We start from the raw sequence: 22,247 nt of genomic DNA, 5'->3' as shown, positions 1-22,247 counted from the left end.
CAACACATAAGAGTGTTCACATGACTGCCCCCTTAAGTTCGTACAGACAATAAAACTGTCATAGCATGAAGTATTATCTTGGTCTAATTCAGTCCTGAGAATTATCCTGTGCAGTGAAAGAAACAATTAAAAGTACCTAGTTACAAACATCTAGTTGTTGGATATTACTTCCTTACAGTTAGTTATATAAGTTAACAAAGTAGCAGCGTACCCAGGCATTGCATAATTGTCACTTGCTATTTGATGTTCTTTTGTTGCCTGTTTTATTGAATCATTTCCTATATTGCTATGTATTTTATATGTTTTATCCTACTAGAGAGGCCCCTTCCCCACCACCACTCCCTTTGTGTCGAGTCTTTTTAGATTGTAAGCCTGAGGGCAGGGAACCGTCCAATTAAAAAGATTGTATGTACAGCGCTGTGTAAATTTACAGCGCTTTATAAATAAAGGTTAATAATAATAATAATAATAATAATAATAATAATAATAATAATATAATCTCACTTCTGTTGTAGTGTAACTATAGTTTTCAGTTATTTATGTATTTTATCTAACTCACTGGTAAAGAAAGAGTATATTCCAGCCTGATTTGTGTTCTTCTTTCTGCTTTGTTGTTGATGATCAGACAACAGGAAGATGGATGGTGTTTTGCACCAAACATCAGAGGGATACAGCATTCAAATTTTTACAGAATAAATAAAGATAACAATTTAGTTAATTTTAAGAAGCCAAGAAGGGTTTGTTTTTTTTAAAAAAAAACTAATGATAATTCTCTACTTTTTTGGTCCTTGGAACTGTGGTGAAAACTAATAATTTTTAAAATTAATTTCCCAAGCACTGTTTATGTGTATGAATGCTTCTGGCACATACCACATGGAATCACAATTCACCATTAAGCAACTTTGCAGGGATAATAGTAAATTCAGGTTGAACAATTCGACTCTTTCTGAAAAGCTCCGGTACCTATACTAAAAATATCACCCACTCAATAAAATGCCCCATCTCCAGCTGCCACCATCTATGAAAGTGATGTGAAGGAAGTTTTGAAATATAAGCAAAACTCTAAACTGAAAATATTCTTCTCAAAAAAGATTGCAAAATATGATAGTTCTGAATACATTCAGTCAATATAACAAAATAAGTGACGACTTTAGGATATATGAATCGTTCAAGATGCAGTCATTTGAAAAGCAGCCGCTAAACAATAATGCTATGCTTAGTTATTTTCATGAATAGGATGTGCAGACTTGTGTTGTGTACAAAGACTCACAGGACCCAATGGCTTTGAAATCCTTGGAAATAGCTGTCTTATGACAGAGGCATAAGAAGAGAGACTCATTGTCAATTTTTGGCTTGTGAAGCCTGTTGTGTTCCCATGGAGTTGTTTATAACATTCTGTTTACTTCATTTGAGGGAGTAATCAGCAATGAAGCTATGCTAGATTATAGCTTCTGTCTTTGTCTGAATCCTTTTAAAGTTACTCTACAAAACATCTTTCTAAAGTCTTTCTAATTCATACACATTGTTACTTTTGAATATTTCCCCTTAATATGTACTTGTGATTTTTACATTGAAATAACTACTTAATTCTTCTCTTTTTTTAAAAAAAAAACAGATATGCAAGAGGTAAAACTATCTCATCTTGGGGAGAAGCTCATGGAAGCCATGATGTGTCCTTTGGTCCTGGTTGTATTACACTTTGAAGCCTGTTGCTAACCTGACATGTCTCTAGCAATCAGAAAAAGAAGCTGGGAGGAACATGTGACCCAATGGAGGGCCTCCGCTTTTGGTTCTATTGATTCAAACATATTATGTAGGCATGGCCTAGTAGCTGACAACTTGCAGGAAAACATGGAAAAGAATGGACTTCAGAGTGAAGGCTGGAAAGAGAAAAGTGCTTCCTTGCCCGATTGTTGTCATGGTGGAGAGCTGATAGGTTTGCCCTCAAAGCTGCTCAGTAATGTCTCCAAAGAGGTAGATGAAAATGACAATCATCAAGGGGAAGAAGAATTTCTCTCTCTAGAAGCCAGCACAGAAACTTTGGTCAACCTTTCCATTGGGAGTGATAATGATGATCATGACGACGGTGATCATGATGATCATGACAACGATACTGATGTAAGGCTCACTCCAGAGAAAGTGCCCCAGAAGTTTGCTCTGGTTGAAGAGGAATTGTCAACTGGAAGGGACAGTATTGAAAAAGAAGGGCCCTTCCACCTGGGAGAGGAAGCAAAGAAAGACTCTTATCACACCTCTGGACCAAATTGGAAAATAGATGAACCTAATGATGAGGCATATTCCAATGCAGTGAAAGAAGAGGCAAACATATGCAATAGTAGAGAAGAAAGTCTGGAATATCATTGCAACAGCTCATGTAGTAACAAAGATGCCTCAAAAGAAAATGGATGTGATCCTCAAAATGTGGAAAAATATCTATTTGATGAGACAATGAACCATGTCGTTTTAGTTACTCAGCAACTTAAAAATTCAGATGTTCCTAAAGAGGGGATGGAGACGACTGGCTGCAGTCCACTACCTGATCAACTTTCTCCTGCTCAGAGAAGTGACAATATTGCGTTTACTACAGATTCCAGTAATTGTTCTTGTACCCTCTCAGAGAACAATGGTTTGGATGAAAATAGTTTTGTGGATTCCCAGGATGAATGTATCACAAGTATGGCCTTGATGGAAGGTTTGACTGAGTTCAAGAATAAAGAAACCACTCAGCAGCCTACAGATGGTCAAGTCATACTACGCAAAAGAAAGGTAGGATGTGTTAAAACATCAATAAGGCATTATGGTTTACTGGAAAATGTAGAAATTCTGAGTACTTTTTGTTTCTTGGCCCAGACTAGTGATATGATATTCATGGAGGGAATGCAGTGGAATCTGATGGCTCTGTTATCAATGGAATAGTCTATTTTGAACTTAGGCAGCATTTGCACTCCAGAAATAATGCAGTTTGACACTACTTTAACTGCCATGGTTCCATGCTATGGAATTCTGGGATCTGTAGTTTTGTGAGATATTTAGCCTTTTCTGTCAGAGCACTCTGGTGCCACAACAAATTACAAATCCCAGGATTCCACAGCATTTAGCCATGACAGTTAAAGTAGTATCAAACTGCATTATTTCTGCAGTGCAAATGCAAACAGTCTATCTATGGTGCTATCCTCAGAGCAAGTTTAGCCCCTTGGATAACTCCTTTAAAGTCCACATGGGAACCATGATGTAGACTTCAAAGCCACCAGATTTTGAGGCTTTGGCTTTTGTATTGCTGGTTCCAATGGTTTGTCCCTCTGGAGTTCAGCTCCTACCCTTTATTTTATCTTATTCTCTTGGACTAATGGTTCTGCAAATGGCAAGCTTCTACCAATTGTGAGTCACCAGAAACAAATGAAAATTAACCTCCTTTTCAAAACCCCTTGACATTAACTGTGTGAGAGATTGGCATAGGAGGATAGTATTTGTTGGTCAAAAGCAGTATGTGAAAAAAGTAATTTTGGTAAGAAGAAAAAACTAGTTCAAACAGCACATATGGATTACCATCACGCTGTGCTCTTCTAACAGAGGAAGAGGAGTCATTTAAAATCTCTAATGACAAGATTTTTCCTCAGTCCCCAAATCCTTATTCATGAGGCAGGATTAATTTTATTTTCAGCTACAAAATGGGATTAAAGTATAAACGTCACTTTTTCTCTAGCTGTGCTGTTCAGGTGGATTCATAGGCTCTGTCAAAGGCAAAGAGAGCCTATGGTTGCAATCTTAAATCCTCACCATTTGACAGAGACAGTTTGGGCAAAACACTGATGTTCCCTACTCATTGGTTACTAGAATCCTGTGCAGAAAGGAAAAATATGACTAGACTCCTTCATGACTGATTTCTAAAAACCAGTGGTGAGAATCATGTCATCCTCCAATTGTTGTTGGACTGCAACTCACAACATTCCTCACCATTCCTCACTCCTCCTCACCTTTGGCTCTGCTGGCTATTGCTGTGCTATCCTCCTCTTGGGTGACCAATTGCTGCTAACATTGGTTTCTTTTAAATGTCAAGTGAAAACATGTTTTTGTTGTTGTTGTTGTTGTTGTTGTTGTTAAAGTGTAATGTATAATTCCTGATTTTTAATGTGAATGTATAAGGGTTTAATTGTTTTAGCATTTTCTGCTATTTTCATTTGGTGATCTGTTTAATATGCTTTTATCCTTTTGAAATTGCTTTATTTTTATCGGTAAATGTTTTAAATAGTTTATATTGTTTTAATTGTATGCCATCCTGAGATCTCTTGACAGAGGACATGGTAGAAATGTTTAAAGTAAATAAATAATACAGGGAGTTGTAGTCTAACAATATCTGGAGCACCTCATGTCCTTCCCATTTGAAAACGGTTCCAATCCTACTGTGATCAGTTTCAATCGCAATGAAGCAAGGCAAATGCAAAAAACCCTGCTCTTTCCTGACACTAGTTCTTTGGTGGTTCTTTTGAAAAAAATCAATTCCAAAGCTTATTCAACAAGTGGGTATGACAGATCTGAGTCACATCATTCTGGAGGGGAAGGACTAATGGCAGAAGGGTGTTTACCATCCCTCCTCAGTTTTTGGTAAATCCACCATTCTCCCCTCTCAGCACTACCTTTGTGCTTGTGGTGTGACCTATGGGCACCTTATTTTTTTAAAAAATTGATAGAAGAATCGATTCATTGATTCTGCAACTACTTGCAATTACTCGGGCAGCAAGCCAGGCTCAACAGAGCTCAGTGAGGCAAGTAGTTGCAAAACCAATGAATTGAATCTTCTAACATTTTAAAAATATATATAGTTCCCAAGCCGGGCTACTGCTTATGTCACCGATGATGTGCAGATGATTGACATGCATTTTAAAGTGGTGCTAATTAGTGGGGCTGACAATCATACCAAAAAAAGAAGCTATGACATGGGGATAATGAAAAGATCCTCTTTCATAGTGGAAATGATGGACCTTTTGGAATCGATTCACTGACAGAGAGTGAAGGCGAATTGCAAACCAGTTTAAATGTAAGTGGGAAAGGGTCTCAGTTTCAATTTCAGTGCATTTTCCCAAATTCCACACTATTTTGCATCAGTTTAGGTGGCTTTATTTTTAATTCTCACAAGGAAATCTGACCCCTGTTTTTAAAAGTATGCATTTTAATGTATTTAAAATCTATACATGTTGTACACTGTTTCTCACTGAATAAGTCTGTCTGTGCATAATACTTATAATATGTTTTTAAGTGCACTCATGTGCATATTTTATTTCTCTGAATGCAGCAGAAATGTTGCAAGTGTGTTGATTTCAGAGGCTGAGTGTAATTTGTCCTGCAACAAATGTTGGGAAATATGAAGTGGTTACTTTAATTGAGAAATATTAACCCAAAGGAATTATTTTCCATTTCTTCTGTTCCTTGACAGCTCAAAAAAACCTCATTGCTAAATGTCTAGAACTATTATCCTGACCTTTCCTCTCATATGTACTTCTGGAGGGCATTAAAACTTCACATTATTTTATTATGGTTGGAATTGACTAAGATTTTGTTAGAACAGTATTAGGTTAAATCATATGCAGCCCAGTCCCAAGCATGTGTTGTTATTTTTGGGTTTTCAAGTTAACTCCACTCTATGGTGAACCTATTATGGGGTGTTCTTGGCAAGATTTATTCAGAGGAAGTTTGCCTATTTTTCAGAGTACTGATAAAGTATACATATATTAACTGTGTTTGCATATGTGGCCGAACAAGCCTTTCGTTTGACTTACATTTTTGTTAGTATTTGATTTTTTTTTAATTGATTATTTGGTATATTGTTGCTCACAATATGTGGACCTTGTTATTAACTGCCCTCAAGTCATTATCGACTCATGGCAACCGTATGGATGAGACATCTCCAAGACCCTCTGTCCTTCACTGTTCAGCTAAATTCCTGCAACCCCATACCCGTGACCTCCTTAATAGAGTCCATCCATCTGGTATGTGGCCTTCCTCTCTTCCCTACTTCCCTCCACCTTTCCCAGCATTATTGTCTTTTCCAATGAGTCCTTCCTTCTCATGATGTGTCCGAAGTATGACAGCCTCAGTTTGGTCATCTTGGCTTTCAGTGAGGTTTCCGGCTTGATCTTCTCTAGGATGCATTTGTTTGTCTTTTTGGCTGTCCATGGGATCCTCAGCACTCTTCTCCAGCACCACATCTCAAATGAATTAATTTTCTTCCTATCATCTTTCTTAACTGTCCAGCTCTCACATCCATACATGGTGATAGGGAATACAATGACTTGTATGATTCTAAATCTTTCCATTTTAGAATCTTTTCTAGTTCTTTAATAGCCATCCTCCCCATTCTTAATCTTCAGATTTCCTGACTGCAATCCCCATTTCTATCAAAGTTTGATCACAGGTATGGGAATTCTTTTGCTGTTTCTAGTTCTTTATTGTCTAGGTCAAACTTGTGAAGGTTAAAATAACCTTAAGATAGTGAACCTTAAGATAGTGGAATAATCCAGTATCAATGCCACACATTCTGGTCTCCAGAACTGACATCACACTGGATCTTGTTGGAAATCTTTCTCAAGACTTTGAAAACTGTTGTAGGGTTCAACCCTGAGATTTGCACATGAAATTTAGATGGCATTCTGAATATGCATGCCAGCATTCACTTTGAAGTCTTGATGTTCATGAATGATCCATAGTACATGTCTTATATTTTCTTTCCTACTTTGAAAAAGTAGAAAAAAATAGAGGGGGGGGGCAGTATTTTATTCTTAAAGGCTGGATTTTGTTCTGAATGTATAGCTTTGATACTGGATTATTCCAGTATCTCAAGGTTCACATCTTCTGGGCAACACTGTAATAAATAATCAAGTACCCTTGAAGTACCCTTGAAAACAGGAATGGGGAAAGTGTTGCCTTTAGGCTGCATGCAGCCCCTGAATTCCACTTCTGGATCCCCTCAAACTCTTGGAAGTCCCTCAAAGCTCTTTCCATTAAGGAACAAAAATCAGCGTGCTCTTTTTTCAGCCCTCAAACCACATCAAAACACCAAAAATTAGCTATAAAAACAGCAGTTTCACTTGTCCCATCCCCCATCCTATCAACCCTTTATTTTGGCCATAAAACTGACAAAAAATGGCAACCACAAGTCACTAGTAGGGGAGCCATGATGCAAAAATTCTCCCTCCCAGTCCCTATACACTTACCCATTCCTGTTCTAATGCATTTTATAAATTAGGCTCTGGTTAATACATGGACATTCATCACAATCATTTGATGACCTCTTTCATAGTGGGCTTAAGAATCTCTTTCCAGCTGTGGATACAACTGTTGTGTGATCCAAATACTCCATGCCTTAACCTCAATATATGTAGTAGAAGAGAGAAAACACATGGGTGGGAACAACAATCTTCCAAAGGTTGGAAGAGTTACTTTTTGGAGCACAGCTCCCAGAATTCCCCAGCCAGCATAGCCAATTGCAGTCCCCCAAAAATGATTTTTCCAAGATCTGCAATTTTTAGCTGCTAAATGTTTTACAAGACCTTTAGCTGGCAACCAACATGACAGACCACATGCAAAGGAATGATAAATTATTCTAACTGGTAAATTATTTAAACACAAAGGCTATTCCATGGAATAGTAGGTAGCTATCTAGGAAAAATTAGAAAGCAGGAATGAGGAACCTTTAGAGAAGCTTTTAGATTAAAGCCTTTATCAGCAAGAATATCATATTAAATTATTTAACTGAAAAAGCAATGGAAAGCTCACATTCTTGGTTGCACTAGCTTAAAATGTATGCAGCATGATGCTATTCAGTTTAATTTGTTTAGATTAACTGTATCATCTGGGCTTGGAATTCACACAAACACAATCATAAATATTATCACTGTCCCTTTGGAAGCTATGGAATGTTATCCCACGGACTTCAGCCATGTTTGGATGGAAGCGTGATGGATTCCAAACAATCTGAAAAGAATTTCAAACAAGTGCTGAACAAAACATAGTCATTAATGGGATGATCCCAGGCTATTACAGTACAATCTTTATGCAAATTTGAATTCTGACACATTTTTGCAACAGCAGGCAGCTATAAATTTTTGATGCTGCCAATTTTGTCTAGACTGCAAGCCCAAGAACTATACTGCAACTGTTAAGCATTAAGTCAGGAAACTCTTAGGTTTCAGCTGCCTAAAATGGTAATAAATGCTGTTTTGTATGTAGCTTTATAACCACATGCCAGCACATCCTTGACTTCCATGGAGTCATTAAAGTAACTGATGTATAGTTGCTTCCTCTTTAAGTGAACCATTATAAACTTTATTTCTGTAAATCCTTGAAGGATGGTCATAGATCATGTCAATGTGTACCTACTTTGAAAAGTCTATTGTTCCAGCATTCATACTTGTAGTCACATCAAATCAGGGATTCACAACCTTTTAAATCCCAAGGAATACATGCAGTGTTGTGTGCCTGGTTCCCTGGTTGCCTGGCACTCATGCACACATATATCCATACAGAAATACTGAAAAGTTCTGAAAAGTTACACTTTGGGAGTACAAATCCCAGACAGTGGAACTCACTCCCTCGGAATTTGGTGGCATCTCCTTTTTTGAAGATTTTTAAAGAGAGGCTGGATGGCCATGTCAGTGGTGCTTTGATTCTGTGTTCTTGCATGGCAGGGGGTTGGCGGGCCCTTGAAGTCTCTTCCAACTCTATGATTCCATGATTCTATGAATATTGGGGGATTTTGGGTAGCCCAGGAAGTTAATCTTTCAAAGCTGGGATAGGTATACACATAACTTAATGCACAGGGAAATTGAAATTTGCTAGAATAATATGATCTTGATCATGAAAGCCATTTCCCTAGTGCTAGCGATGGTGGCCTAAATATCCTAAAGGCACCAGACTCTATTGGATCTTGGAAGCTAAGCAGGCTCAGCTGTGGTTAGTACTTGGATGGAAGACTGCCAATAAAGACCAGGTGCTGTAAGCTATATTTTAGAGGAAGGAACTGGCAAAACCACCTCTAAGTATTCCTTGCTTAAGAAAACTTTATGAAATTCATGGAATTGCCATAAACTGACAGACAACATAAAGGCACATACACACCAAATTAAATGGCAAGGAAACAGCACACTCAGCATTATCAGAATTGCTGGAGAAAGGGCGTTCTTGATGCTGAGAGTGTACACTGATTTTAGAAAACAACTGAGGGGCTGAACAGACCCCCCCTAAGAGGTGACTCTGTGCCACCCCTGGCAGTGCTGTATTGGGGATGCGACAACCACATGCCGGCAGTTCCATAGTGCAAAAAGAAGCTGCAAAAAGTGACTCTTTTTTGTGCCATGGAAAAGGCTCACTGGCCTCCACCATGGCTCTTCCATCACTCTTTGATGCAGAACGTGTAAATGCTGTGCCAAAGATGCAGCGTAAGCCTCCTGTCATGCAGTAGGATGCGTGGCATCACGCTAGCATGTGGCAGAGTCGGGGTGCATGGCATGCAATCACCCTGCCCCAACTCTGCACCCACACTGGTGTTTATCGCTGGTCTGTTTAGACCCATTGTTTCTAATGGGTTATGCACTGACCCCAAAGAAAATTGCCCTGGCTCCCATACTGAAATGGTGTGACTCGAAAGCAAAGACGATTACTCTTAAGACCTCAGAACTATCTCTTGATCTTGGAGTGTTTTCAAAAAACATATTTTCTGGCCAATTTAATATCTTTTTGCAACTGATGACTTTGCCAGCCTCTCATTTTATTTCCCAGCACAGGCTTTGGGAAGAGATATAGAAGGAATATATCAGAACTACATTAGTGAATTTTCTCTTCTGTTCATTACTTGGCTATATTTGTCTGGCAGCAGCAGAGCCTGAAGTGGGTTTGCTTGTTCTATGTGCCACTATTGCTAGTTTACAGAGTCTCCACCTTCCTGGAATACCTTGTGAATCACTGTTAATGGGCAGGTGATGTCCAACTGCTGTTCATTGGGAGGCTACGAGCAGCATTCCTGAGCCTGATACCTTGTGAAAGGCTTCCAGATGTTCTGGTTGTGTCCTTAGCATCAGATAAACAGCAATCTCAGCATTATCAGCAAACTCAGTAGATGAAGGGAACGCAGTGGCTATAGTATATCTTGATTTCAGTAAGGCCTTTGACAAGGTTCCCCATGACCTTCTTGCAAACAAGCTTGTAAAATGTGGGCTAGACAAGGTAACCGTTACCTGGATTTGTAATTGATTAACCGGCCGAACCCAAAGGGTGCTCAATAATGGCTTCTTTTCATCCTAGAGAGTAGTGAGCAGTGGGGTGCCACAGGGTTCTGTCCTGGGCCCAGTGCTATTCAATATCTTTATTAATGACTTGGATAACAGTATTGGGGGCATAGTTATCAAATTTGCAGATGACACCAAATTAGGAGGAGTAGCAAATACCCCAGAGGACAGCATCAAAATTCAAAATGACCTGAATAGACTAGAAAGCTGGACCAAAGGTAACCAAATGAAATTCAACATGGAGAAATGTAAGGTACTGCACTTAGGGCAGAAAAATGAAATGCACAGATATAGGATGGGGGAAACCTGGCCAAATGAGACTACATGTGAAAGGGATCTAGGAGTCCAAGTAGACCACAAGTTGAACATGAGTTAACAGTGCAATGCGGCAGCTAAAAAGGCCAATGCAATTTTAAGCTGCATCAATAAAAGTATAGTGTCTAGATCAAGGGAAGTAATAGTGCCACTCTATTCTGCTCTGGTCAGGCCCCACCTGGAATATTGTGTCCAGTTCTGGGCACCACAATTCCAAAAGGATGTTGAGAAACTGGAGTGTGTCCAAAGGAGGTGACTAAAATGGTAAAGGGTCTGGAAACCATGCCCTATGAGGAACACCTTAGGGAGGTGGGGTTAGCCTTGAGAAGAGAAAGTTAAGAGGTGATATGATAGCCCTGTTTAAATATTTGAAGGGATGTAATGTTGAGGAGGGAGCAAGCTTGTTTTCTGCTGCTCCAGAGAACAGGACCTGGAACAATGGATGCAAGCTACAGAAAATGAGATTCCACCTTGACATTAGGAGGAACTTCCTGACAGTAAGGGCTGCAATCTCCCTTTCTTTCTTATGGTCTCTCTTGTGGTCCCCCCGCTTCCTTTCCTTCTCCCCCTGCTTGCTCTCTCACTCTCACTCTGACTTTCACCCTCTGTGATATGGAGAGAGAAGAACTGATCTTACCAGATCAGCTCCCTTCTTTACATTTGACTGTCTTTATCCCACAGACTTATGGAAATATTAGTATAGTTGTGCAATTTAAAATAAAACAATCATGATGAGCTGGGAGTCTGAGTTCGAGCTGGGAGTCTGAGTTCTGAAATGAAGAATGAGCAAGACCTTGGCCTCTCTTTTCTGCCTGAAAAGAGCAGAATCAGGATTGCAGGACACACACCAAAACATACAATGTTTATATGTATATGTGTAATATGTATATATAGCAAGAGGACAAGACAGATAAACACATCAGTATTCCATGTTTTGTCTCCTTAGAAAGCACTACTCTTCCTTCACACTGACTCCAACTCTGCTGAGAACAATGGAGTTTGTTGATTTTCCCATTATAGTCAGTGGGGATGCATCCAATTTATTTAGGTCTTTATTCATTCCAATGATTGCTATGCCACTTTTCAAAACCACACAGTTCTTTCAAATGGTCTTACACACAACAAATATCACAGCTAATATAAGGCAATAAAATTTCACACTTGAAAACCACATTAACATTCCATAAAATCTATTAGAATATGATAATACATTTGTGGTTTATCTGAAAAATAAACAAAAAGAAACCAAATATAAAGTCGAAGGCTTACATGGCCGGCATCCATAGTTTTTTGTGGGTTTTTCATGCTATGCGGCCATGTTCTAGCAGAGTTTCTTCCTGACGTTTCACCAGCATCTGTGGCTGGCATCTTCAGAGAAATCTTCTCTGAAGATGCCAGCCACAGATGCTGGCGAAACATCAGGAAGAAACTCTGCTAGAACATGGCCGCATAGCATGAAAAACCCACAAAAAACTATAAACCAAATATATCTTTCTGGGAAGAGAGTTCCGTAAGTGGGAAACTACCACTGAAAAGAACTTTGTTATTTTCATTAACCTGCATATGCCTACTGAGCAGGTCTTCTGCAATCAGGCTTAGAGCTTGGGCAGTCCATTAGGTAACCTAGGCTCCATCCGCACTGCAGAAATAATCCAGTTTGACACCACTGTCATAGCTCAATGGTGTGAAATTCTGAAAACTAGTTTTGTGAGGCATTTAATCTTCTCTGTCAGAGAACTCTAGTGCCACAACAAACTACAATTCCCAGAATTTCATAGCATTGATCCAAGGCAGGTAAATGGTGTCAAACTGGATTATTCCAGCAGTGCGGATGCAGCCCTAGTCCCAAGCCATTTGGGGATTTAAAGGTTAAGGAGAAATTCTGAACTCAGCAAGATTCTTCAGAAAAGAAGAGGCGGCAGCCTCTGCTACAGCTACACACATAGGAAACTGTCAATTGAAGCCTATGTGGTGGTTTCCAAGGCATTTTTTTCTGTGAGTGTTCCCAGTTTCTAATCTATGACACTGCAAAAACAGTGCACTGAGTAGCAAAAATATTACTAGTAGTCAAAGAGCTAGCTACCGTATGCATCTCTTTATCAAGCTGAATGATTAACTGAAATAATAAATCAAAGGAAATAAGCAATAGTCAGTGTACTTAAGTTGTAATCACCAAATTCTGCTTTTCTTAATGTAGAAGTATCTGTGTGGATGTGTGTCTAACTGACAACAGTACCTAGGAACTCTATATTATTGCCATCTAGGAGTTGAACAGAATAAAAGCTGGCCATTTTGCTAATTACTTTAATTCATATATTTATTCCATTCATAGGCTGCATTTTTCCCAAGGCAGCACAGGAAGCAAAAAATGAAATCAGAAAATAAAAACTGACAAATATTAAAAACCAGTTAAAATGATTGCATTAAAACCATTACATTTTTAAAACTATAAAATCATTTGAAAGCATTACAAAATTAAAAATAGATCATACATGCCCCATAAAATGCTCTTGGTAAGTACTCATTAAAAGCTTGTTGGAACAAAAAGGTCTTTGCATGTCACTGAAAAGAGAGCAGAGGGAAGGTCATTCTAGTCTCCCAAAAGGGGAATTCCACAGGCTGGGAGCAGCCACTGAGAAAGCTGTTTCCCTCAACAGACAATGTTGGGATGATAGCCCACCCAGGCACTGCACTTGCCAAACACTTATTGAACCCACAAAGAGTTCTGAGCAAGATTCATGTGAAAATCCTCAAATCCCATACACCAGTGTAGGAATCTTGGGGCCTTCCAGATATTGTTGGACTGCAGGCTCCAGCAGCCCTAGCCTGCACAGGCAATGGTGTGAAATGCTGGGAGTTGCAATCCAACAACTACTGGTGGCCATAGATTTCACACACCTCCTCTAAACTGTTCTCTGCATATCCACAAGTGAACTTCTTGTGAATCTTGTAAATTCCTTTTAAATCACCTCATCATTTCTTCAATATCTTTGCTTCAGAGAGAGAGAGTGGACAACATTTTGTTTTCTTTCAAGGTGGCCAGTCCTTAGAACTTCCCTGATATTGGGGAAAAAATTTCTTAAGCGCTCAATCAAACCGGCATAGTGATTCCAAAATCTCCTGATACTTTCTTACTTAAGCAGAAGAGAGAGAAGTGAGGAGTACATCCAAACTGTAGAAATAATGCAGTTTGATACTACTGCTGTAGCTCCGTCATATAGAATCCTGGGATTTGTAGGTTTACAAGATCTTTAGCCTCCTCTGTCAAAGGGTGCTGGTGCTTCACAAACTACAAATCTCAGGATTCAGCCTATGTCCCTAGCTACAATATTTTCTCTACAGAAAATAGCATTTTCTGCACAGAAATGCTGTTTCTTGCACATAAAATGTTATTTTCTCCTTTTTAAAAAACAGAAAAAGTGCAGAAGAAATCCTAAATTGTGAATAGTCTTAGAAAACTGCACAAATTCTGAAAACATTTTTCAGTGAGAAGAAAACTACTGAAATTACACATTGCTTCCTTTGAGAATGAAATTACTGAAGAATTACATCCCTGATATCTTTATGGCCCACTCATCTCATGTTCTCCATTCTTCTTTTGTTTTTTTTAACCTTGCTTTCCATATTTCCTTGACACACTCCAGCCATCCCTTCAGCATTTCAAATATTCTATATTGTCACCTGACAGGTGCCCTTGGAAATACATACCATGTTGTAAACCAGCTGGAAATTCAGGGGGTTCAAATGGATTACAGGATGACTTTTGTTGCTATCTGTTTGGAAGCAAGAAACAAGCTGTGGTCCTACCATGTTTATCAGGGTGTGAGGTACCTTCATGACCTCCTCCCATTTCCTGCATTTGCCATCATATTGGTTCTGCTCAGTTCTTAAACAGTCCTTTCCTTCATTAAATGTACTTCCCCCCCCCTCTTTTTTTTTCCTATTAACTTTTCATAGTTACATTGAAATGTCTTCATTCCTGTCTCAACCCAAATTTGTGAAGCCTTGCCTTTTTTTCCACCTTCAATGCCAACAACCCTCCCCTTGTTCCAGCTTTAACAGAATGGATCACAGAGAATCCCAGGAGTGTGATGAAGCAGATGGGATGACCATTAAAAGGGCATGGTTGTTCATTGGAGCTTAAATGTCTAGAAGCCATGGTTAGGACTTCAGCAAGATGCCTGATGCTATAATGCATTAATGGACAATGGGGAAATTAAGCAAAGATTGAGGGAGAGAGAGAGAGAGAGAGAGAGAGAGAGACTCTTTATGTGCCTCCCCCCCCCCCCCCACCTCAATATAACCATCTCATAAAAGTGTTCCCAGAATTTCTAAACCTGAATCAATTGCTTTATATGTTCAGGGAATGTCCAACATATGGCTATCCTGTGGCAAACCTATCACTGTTTTTTCCCCCCCCTTGGGAAGTTTCTTCAGAGGGAGGAGGTTGCTATTGCCATCCTCTTGAGGCTGTGAAAGTGTAACTTGCCCAAGGTATATAATGTCAGATTTTTCAACTCATTTTTGTTTCAGCTGAAACGTTAGGAGCACGACTACAGCAATTGCAAAAATAAGTAAAGTTTTACAATATTATTTGCCTTGAATAAATATTCTGCTAACATTACAGTATCCATGGGAGATCCATTCTGGACCCACCCATCCCCCAGAGCTATGGTGCCACAATAAACTACGATTCCCAGGATTTCACAGCACTGAGCCATGGCAGTTAAAGTGGTCTCAAACTGGATTATTTCTGCAGTGTGTTTTGGACCATAGATACAACCTGAATCAAAGGAATGATTTCAGCATTACATTTTAGATAAGTTTCATTAGGGTTTATAGTCCGATGGTCATTCTAAGTTAGAGGCTATACAGATGGGTGGCATGCAGCTGCCCCTTTTTGCCCCAGATCGGTGCTGCAGCAACTGCACGCAGCGACACCGATCTGGTCCCTGGAGGGTGCAAAAAGAAGCTGTCCCAAGCAGCTCCCTGGAAGGGTGTTATGATACCCCTTCTGTGCTGTGCCATTTTGGCGCTGTGATAGAGATGCTTTATAATGGCGTGTACCGTCTAGAAGGGTGCATGCAAAAACGGCACCCGGGTGGTGGTGTAAGGGCTTGGAGCATGCAGATGCTCAGCCCTCACCCTGCCCACAGGCTGCCACAAAGTGATCGTCTGTATAGCCCCTTAGCATTCTGAAAAAAGAGCAATAGATTATTTGTTAGTAAAGAGTATCTCTGAGAATATGCAAAGTCCCTTTTTCTTGCCATAACCTGACAGTGGTAAGATATCTAAAACTGAAAGGAAAGATTTTCTAAAACAGAAGGCATGGAATGCAGGAAGCCTGTTGTCTTAAAACTTTCGTTTTAGAAAATAAACGGTGATGGTACTCATTGTTAGCATTTTGAAGTATCTAAACATCTGCAATATACAATTTATACCATAGTTTTGATTGTGAATTGTAATATTTAAATCTCTGATACAAACCTCTCTGCTTTTGTAATAAATATGTTTGTAAAAGGATCAATATTTTGAAGAAATACCTCATTATAACTAATCATAAAATGGGTTATCAGAATATGAAAAGGTATTAGAATATGAAAATCAATTTCAAAATATCAAAATGGACATCTGAATATTGAATTTGAACAATCTCTTAAAGCATTAGTTTTCTTGACCATGTTCTTCTGGTGATGTTAAAAATTCAATGGGATTTTGGCTGATGTAGTACAAAGAAGCCCTACTGTGTAAGCATGTACATTTTTATTCTCAGAGTAGAACTGAAAATAATCTACACTGAGAGCAATATTCAAGTTTGTTTGTCTGGAATAAAATCAAGAGTCCAAAAGTAAAAGGACAACGGGTTTGAGGTCTCTCAACCATTTCCTGGGAAAGTTAAAAATAAGGTTTTTTAATGGGATGGAGGAAATTGGCATTTGTCATTTGAAAGAAATGACTTTGTTCCAGGAGCAGACACATGTAGCAGAAATTTCTTTGCCATGTGTGTATATTTTACAATGTTTCCATGTTAACAGCACAAATGAAACAGGAAGAGATTTTCAGGCATAAACTTTCCAGAGGCGACCACTTCACAATGGTAATGGTTTAAAGACCTTTGCATTCTCTTCTGATCTCCAAGTGGGAAACACCATCAGCTTTTTGTCTGGCTCTAAAACTCAGGAAGTAGCTTCCACTGATGTCATTGTCATTTTGCCAAAGCAAGGCCCTCTGGGAACGTGATTCAGGACTCTCAAGAGTAATATCAGAAAGGAAATTTGTATCTTTTCCATTTATCATTACAGTGTTTGTCTGCAACTGCTACAAAGGTTGCTTTCTGAGAAATTACTTTACCCAATATGTGAAGGCCAATAGGCTTTACTCAGTTTTGCAGCTGTGTTTCTTGCCTCTTTTCAAGAAAAAGAATCAAGTAAAAGCATGCAAACAGTCATGGGTTTATTGTTTAACATGTACAAAGCACTGAAGTGCCCACCAATTCAGTAACTGTGGCATCAACTGGCATTCTAACTGGCACCAAGGTGACTGTTGTTGGGGAAACTAACCTGTATTAACTCTACTCTTGTAATTTTGGAGGCTTTAAACTATATGTTAGTATAATGGGATGAACCATGAAAAAACAGTTATTGGTGTAATGAACATCTCTGTCATATGTGAAAGTGAAGGAGAAAATAGTTCAAGAACATTTATGACTCATAAGTAGGAGGTAATATTTTATTTTCTTAATAATGAGTTGTGTATTTTTAAAGAATTTAGTAATATTTAATGAGGAGTTAGTTTTACAGCAATTATTATTTTATATACATTTTGCTATGCGTTTAGAAAAGAGTGACCCTTGAGTACTTCGATAAATTGCAAAGTGGGTCCTGGTCCCATAGCATTTGCTCAAACTGGACGAAATGGTTGGCAAACCCCATGTTTGCAACAGTATGTAGGAAGAAAGAAAATGAATGAAGCTTTTCGAATCTGTGATGAGCCAGATGGCTGACAGACTATGTTTGGCTTGTTTAGTTACAAATGATGTGAGCATCTCCTAAAAGAGCATCTTTTGTTCTGAATGAACATGTTGGCCTTTTTTCACCTATATAGCTCTTAAGATTGCACAGATAGGGATTCCTCTCCCTATCATACTGTCTGTGTCTGGCTCCTATTAATCCATGGTAACATTGAAATTTACCATTCATGCTATGACCAAAGGATTAACATTACCATCTTTCCACATATGTCCTGTCTCCATAGGAATTGCAGTGGGGGTAGCATTTAAATCATTTTTGACACCATGAATTGGAGTTGTTTTGAAACTGTATCACTTCACATGCTCCGGAAAGACATGGATTATTTGTTCTAGGCCTGCAGGTGTTACACAAGATTTTGATGTGTGTGGATTATTTTTCACATTGTGATGATTTTAAGAAACACATGGTCCAGAAAACCTGTTAAGCGAATGGAGTCAGATAAGGAATGGCTGTCTAATGTTCACTTGAAATTGAGCTGTTTTAACTTCAGAAATTTAGATAGCTATTGTGAACGTCAAGTTTAATCTCTCAAAAGGAAAAGAGCTTCCTATTTTTGACATGTATTCTTTAGGAATACAGAACTTCCTGCCTTTAGACAATTAGAGGCTAAGAAAGAAACAAATATATAATGAGCTGAACTGGCTTTACCTTCCTGATGGGGTGCTGAACAAGGCACATGACACAATGTCTGATAAGCTAGTGCCCCTTTAAAATGCATCTGGAGTATATAAATGAACAATTATTAACTTGAGTGGTTCAGGATGCATCCACACTGCACAAATAATCCAGGTTATCAACACTGTATATATAATGCTGTTTGACACCACTTTAACTGTCATGGCTCCATCCTACCAAATCTTGGGATTTGTAGTTTTTTGAGGCACTTGCATGCTTTGGCAGAGAAAGCTAAAGACCTGGTAAACCTACAAATCCCAAGATTCCATGGGATAAAGCTGAAGAATTTAAGTGGTGTCAAACTGTGGTACAGTGGTCCCTCCACATTTGCTGGGGTTAGGGGTGAACGACCCATGTGAATGTGGGGAAAAAACACAAATAAAAAAACAATATTCTTTTTACCTGAGAAAACACCTCTCTAGGAATCTCCAGATCCTCCAACTCAACTCTATGGTCAACATCTGTCAAGTTGATCATAGACTCATGCTGGAGGACCTACAAATGCCTAGAGAAGTGTTTTCTCTAGGACCTTCTAGGTTCTCCATCACAACTCTGTGGTCAACTTCTGGCAGAGTTGCACTGGAGGACCTAGAGATTCCTAGAGAGAACATGTTAATAAAAAACGCAAATAATAAAACCCACAAAAGTCAAAGTTACAAATGTGGAGGGACAACTGTGCTTCTACCTTCTATCCCCATTTCAAGGCTGCACCTGCACTTCAGAAATAATGCCATTTGATACCGCTTTAACATGTCATGGCTCCATCCTATAGAATCCTGAGATTTATAGTTTGTTGTGGCATCAGAGCTTTCTGACCCAGAAGGCTAAATATCTCATAAAACTAGAATCCTATAGCATTGAGCCATGGCACTTAAAGCAGTGTCAAACTGAATTATTTCTGAAGTGCAGGTGCAGCCGAACTCACATCATTGGATATCAGCTATGAAGGATGCTAATACTGTGATATCATGAGTTGCATTTACCTAACCATTAACCTTAAAAAGGACCAAAAAGAGATGTAGAGGAAAAGCATCTCTCTTACCAAATGGCCACCGTAGAACTCCTTAAACTATGTGAAACACTAATCTAGCATGTTACTATGAAAGAATAACTGGATCACATATCTGGGATTATCCTTCTGAGCAGAAGATGGAATTTCTGGATTCTTTTATGGACTGGAACTTTGATTCTTTAAAGTTAACCAGCCACTAATTTTTTTTTTATTTTTTTTTTGGGGGGGTGGGGGGGAGAGATAAAATGGCACAAAGTCATAAACTAACTAATTGCAATAAAAAACATAGGGGCTGGCTCCAAATTTAGTCATTATTTGCATACACTTGTTTAAATCAATGGGATGCTATTGACCCATTGGTTTCAACACATCTGTTCTAAGCTGACTGAATCTATCCCACAGGAGTTCTTAACCACTCCTTTATGCCCTCACCCAAAATAATAAAAAACAAATCCCATTATTAGTTTCCAGTTATTTGCCCCCTGCGGAGCTTGTCATGTGCATTCATATTCACATCCCTTCCTTTTATATATATAAATAGCAAAAGCTTTCTGAGTCCATGGGAAACTTACTAGTACCAGGTCTGAGAGAATGTTATAAAGCTGGGGGAGGAGAAGGCGGAGAGGAAGCAGTTTAAATTTCACTTGAATAAACTGCTCTTTGGTTTCAAGGGCTCCTGTGACTAGGCTGCCTCTGCTGAATTGTGTTGCATTGGAATTTGCTAAACAGAAAGCTAAGCCATGGTCCTTGAAGGCAAACTCAAAAAGATCCTGTAATTAGCTCTCAAAGGACTCAGCTGGTTGTTTTGCAGCTGTGAAGAAAATGCAAAACAGAATTTATTTATTGACCTAACTATCTGATAAATCAGGAAGAGAGCTGAGCCTTGGACTCTTTTTTGAATAGGCCACCTCCTGATCCAGATGAGGTCAACACCCACACTCAACTTCCTGTGGGGAAAGTCTGGTAAACAAGAAGCTGCACAGAATTAAAAATCTCTGGAGAGGGATTTGTGGAAGTGGGTGGCTTTTAAAGGAATGGTCCTTTTGTTCACAGTAATGCACAGGGAATTCTCTTTCACAGACACACATACATAGGTGGGGGGATGAAAGAAAAGAAGCATAAAAGGCCCGGATTCATATATTTAGCACACTGATATATTTAGCACATTGATCAGGAAAGATCAGGCAATTCAAAATTCTGTACTGCTTCTAGCCTCGCACATGGCGCTACTATTTGTATTCATGCACATGCACTGCGGTCAGACTTCCAGATCAGTTTATGGAGACTGAGAGGTTGTTCAGACATGGTTGTTGTTGTTGTTGTTTTAGTGCGGCAAAGTGAACCATCTCACTCACATATTCCAGGTTTGTTATTCACATGATGGAACCGCATTGACGCACATCTCTTCAGTTTCCATTGTCCATACGTGCAGTCATTTGAATAAAGATGAAGTCGACAATGCGAATGCATTTGGAACACATTCAGGGCATGCAGAGTTTTATCCTGGATCTATTCAGGTCTATTTGTATCGGTTATTCACACTATTGACAATGCGGATCTTTTAAAAAAAACTTGGGGGAAAACCCGATATTGATTATCCTGAATTAAGGAGGGAATTGGCAGCCCCTCCCCCCAAAAACCTAATCAGGTGCTTTTGGAATGTGTGTGAACAACGGAGATTCAACCTGGATTCATCTTAGATTATTTTAACCATCTGAATAACCACGGAGGCAAGGGAAAGCAAGTGAAACTGAGGCAAGAGCTGTTCTCCTCCTGAACCTGCTCTATGGCTTATTCTGTATACATATGTTGTATGAATGGAGTTATTGTACTGGGGAAATATTATTCTGTCCCACCATATTTACACTTACACTATAAACTTTAATTCTATTTTACTGTTCACTTTTGATTGTTTTTTATTGTGTTCTTTTAAATTGTAAGCCGCTTTGAGTTTCAACTTTGGAAAAGAAGTGGGATCATCATCATCCTAAACTCTTTTTTTATAGGGCTTCCTTTTTTCCCAGGAAATGATGGGGTCTGGAAAGGGGCAGTGCCAGCCAGTAACACATCCAGGGATAGCCAGGTTTGCCATACAGCAATGTACAATAACATCCAGAATCCACAAAACAGCAATATCTTTATTAGGTCAACCAAAATGCTAGATTCACTTGTTGCTAAGAGTATTTTTGTGTGTAAAATAGAATGCAATAAATGCCCATAGACTAGTTGGCCACATAGGTGAGAGTGTAATGTGGACTCCCTGGTGACCTCAGGGCAGTCAAAATGCCTTCAAATGATGCTAGGCCAGGGATATAGCAAATAAGGGAAAGTTTAAGAGTCAGTGTAGAAATAAGTTTGCTTGTTTGGCAGATGAATCCTCTGAGATATTTTGTTTTATTTTATCTGGCCAAGACTACACAGCAGGAGTTTAAAACACATGGTTGTCACCACAAAGCACCACTGAGAAGTAACTTGCCTTACAATCCACTTCTGTAAGATTAGGCCACAAATTTGATACTTTGCACACACAAAATGTGAAGGCTGGCACTAGATTAATGTAAAACTGGGGGCTGGTGGTAGAAGACTCCAAGGCCTAGGACCAGGGCAGGGCAGGGGCCACAAATTCAAACTGCTATTATCTATAGCCAAGATCAATCCATACACATTTCTTTCATAGCTATTGATGTCTCTTGAAATTTAACTCCCTTAGCTAAAGAATGAAGAGGCTTTGTTTTCTACCATCAACATGAATTGTCTTCCCGTATAAACACATCACAATTATTTTTGTTATAGGTACCCTACAGCTGCCTGGTTTCCCCGACCCACCCACTTTTATCAATTGTTCCTTCTGAAGGTAGGAAGATAAAATTGAGATAACAGGTTTACAAAGTTGGACTGAAGTCTGACACAAAGTATGAGATGCTATCATTCCCTCTG

The 22,247-nt window shown here is 39.0% G+C and overlaps 1 protein-coding gene across 1 annotated transcript in view; it reads left to right on the top strand.

Moving 5' to 3' along the window:
- Positions 1–1,722: 1,722 nt before the first annotated feature.
- LOC149312752 (rho GTPase-activating protein 7-like) overlaps positions 1,723–22,247 on the top strand; it is a 270,354-nt gene continuing 249,829 nt past the window's right edge. Inside the window, exon 1 of the mRNA XM_089525291.1 lies at positions 1,723–2,766. Coding sequence (XP_089381417.1) covers positions 1,723–2,766 — 1,044 coding nt within the window. The remainder of the gene's footprint in view (positions 2,767–22,247) is intronic.

Source organism: Sceloporus occidentalis, unplaced genomic scaffold (assembly GCF_023333645.1).
Source record: "Sceloporus occidentalis isolate IW3139 unplaced genomic scaffold, rSceOcc1.0.p SCAF_5, whole genome shotgun sequence".
In the NCBI taxonomy this organism is placed as follows: Eukaryota; Metazoa; Chordata; class Lepidosauria; order Squamata; family Phrynosomatidae; genus Sceloporus; species Sceloporus occidentalis.
The sequence above is the reverse complement of the archived record's forward strand: the minus strand, read 5'-3'. Positions and strand labels throughout refer to the sequence as shown.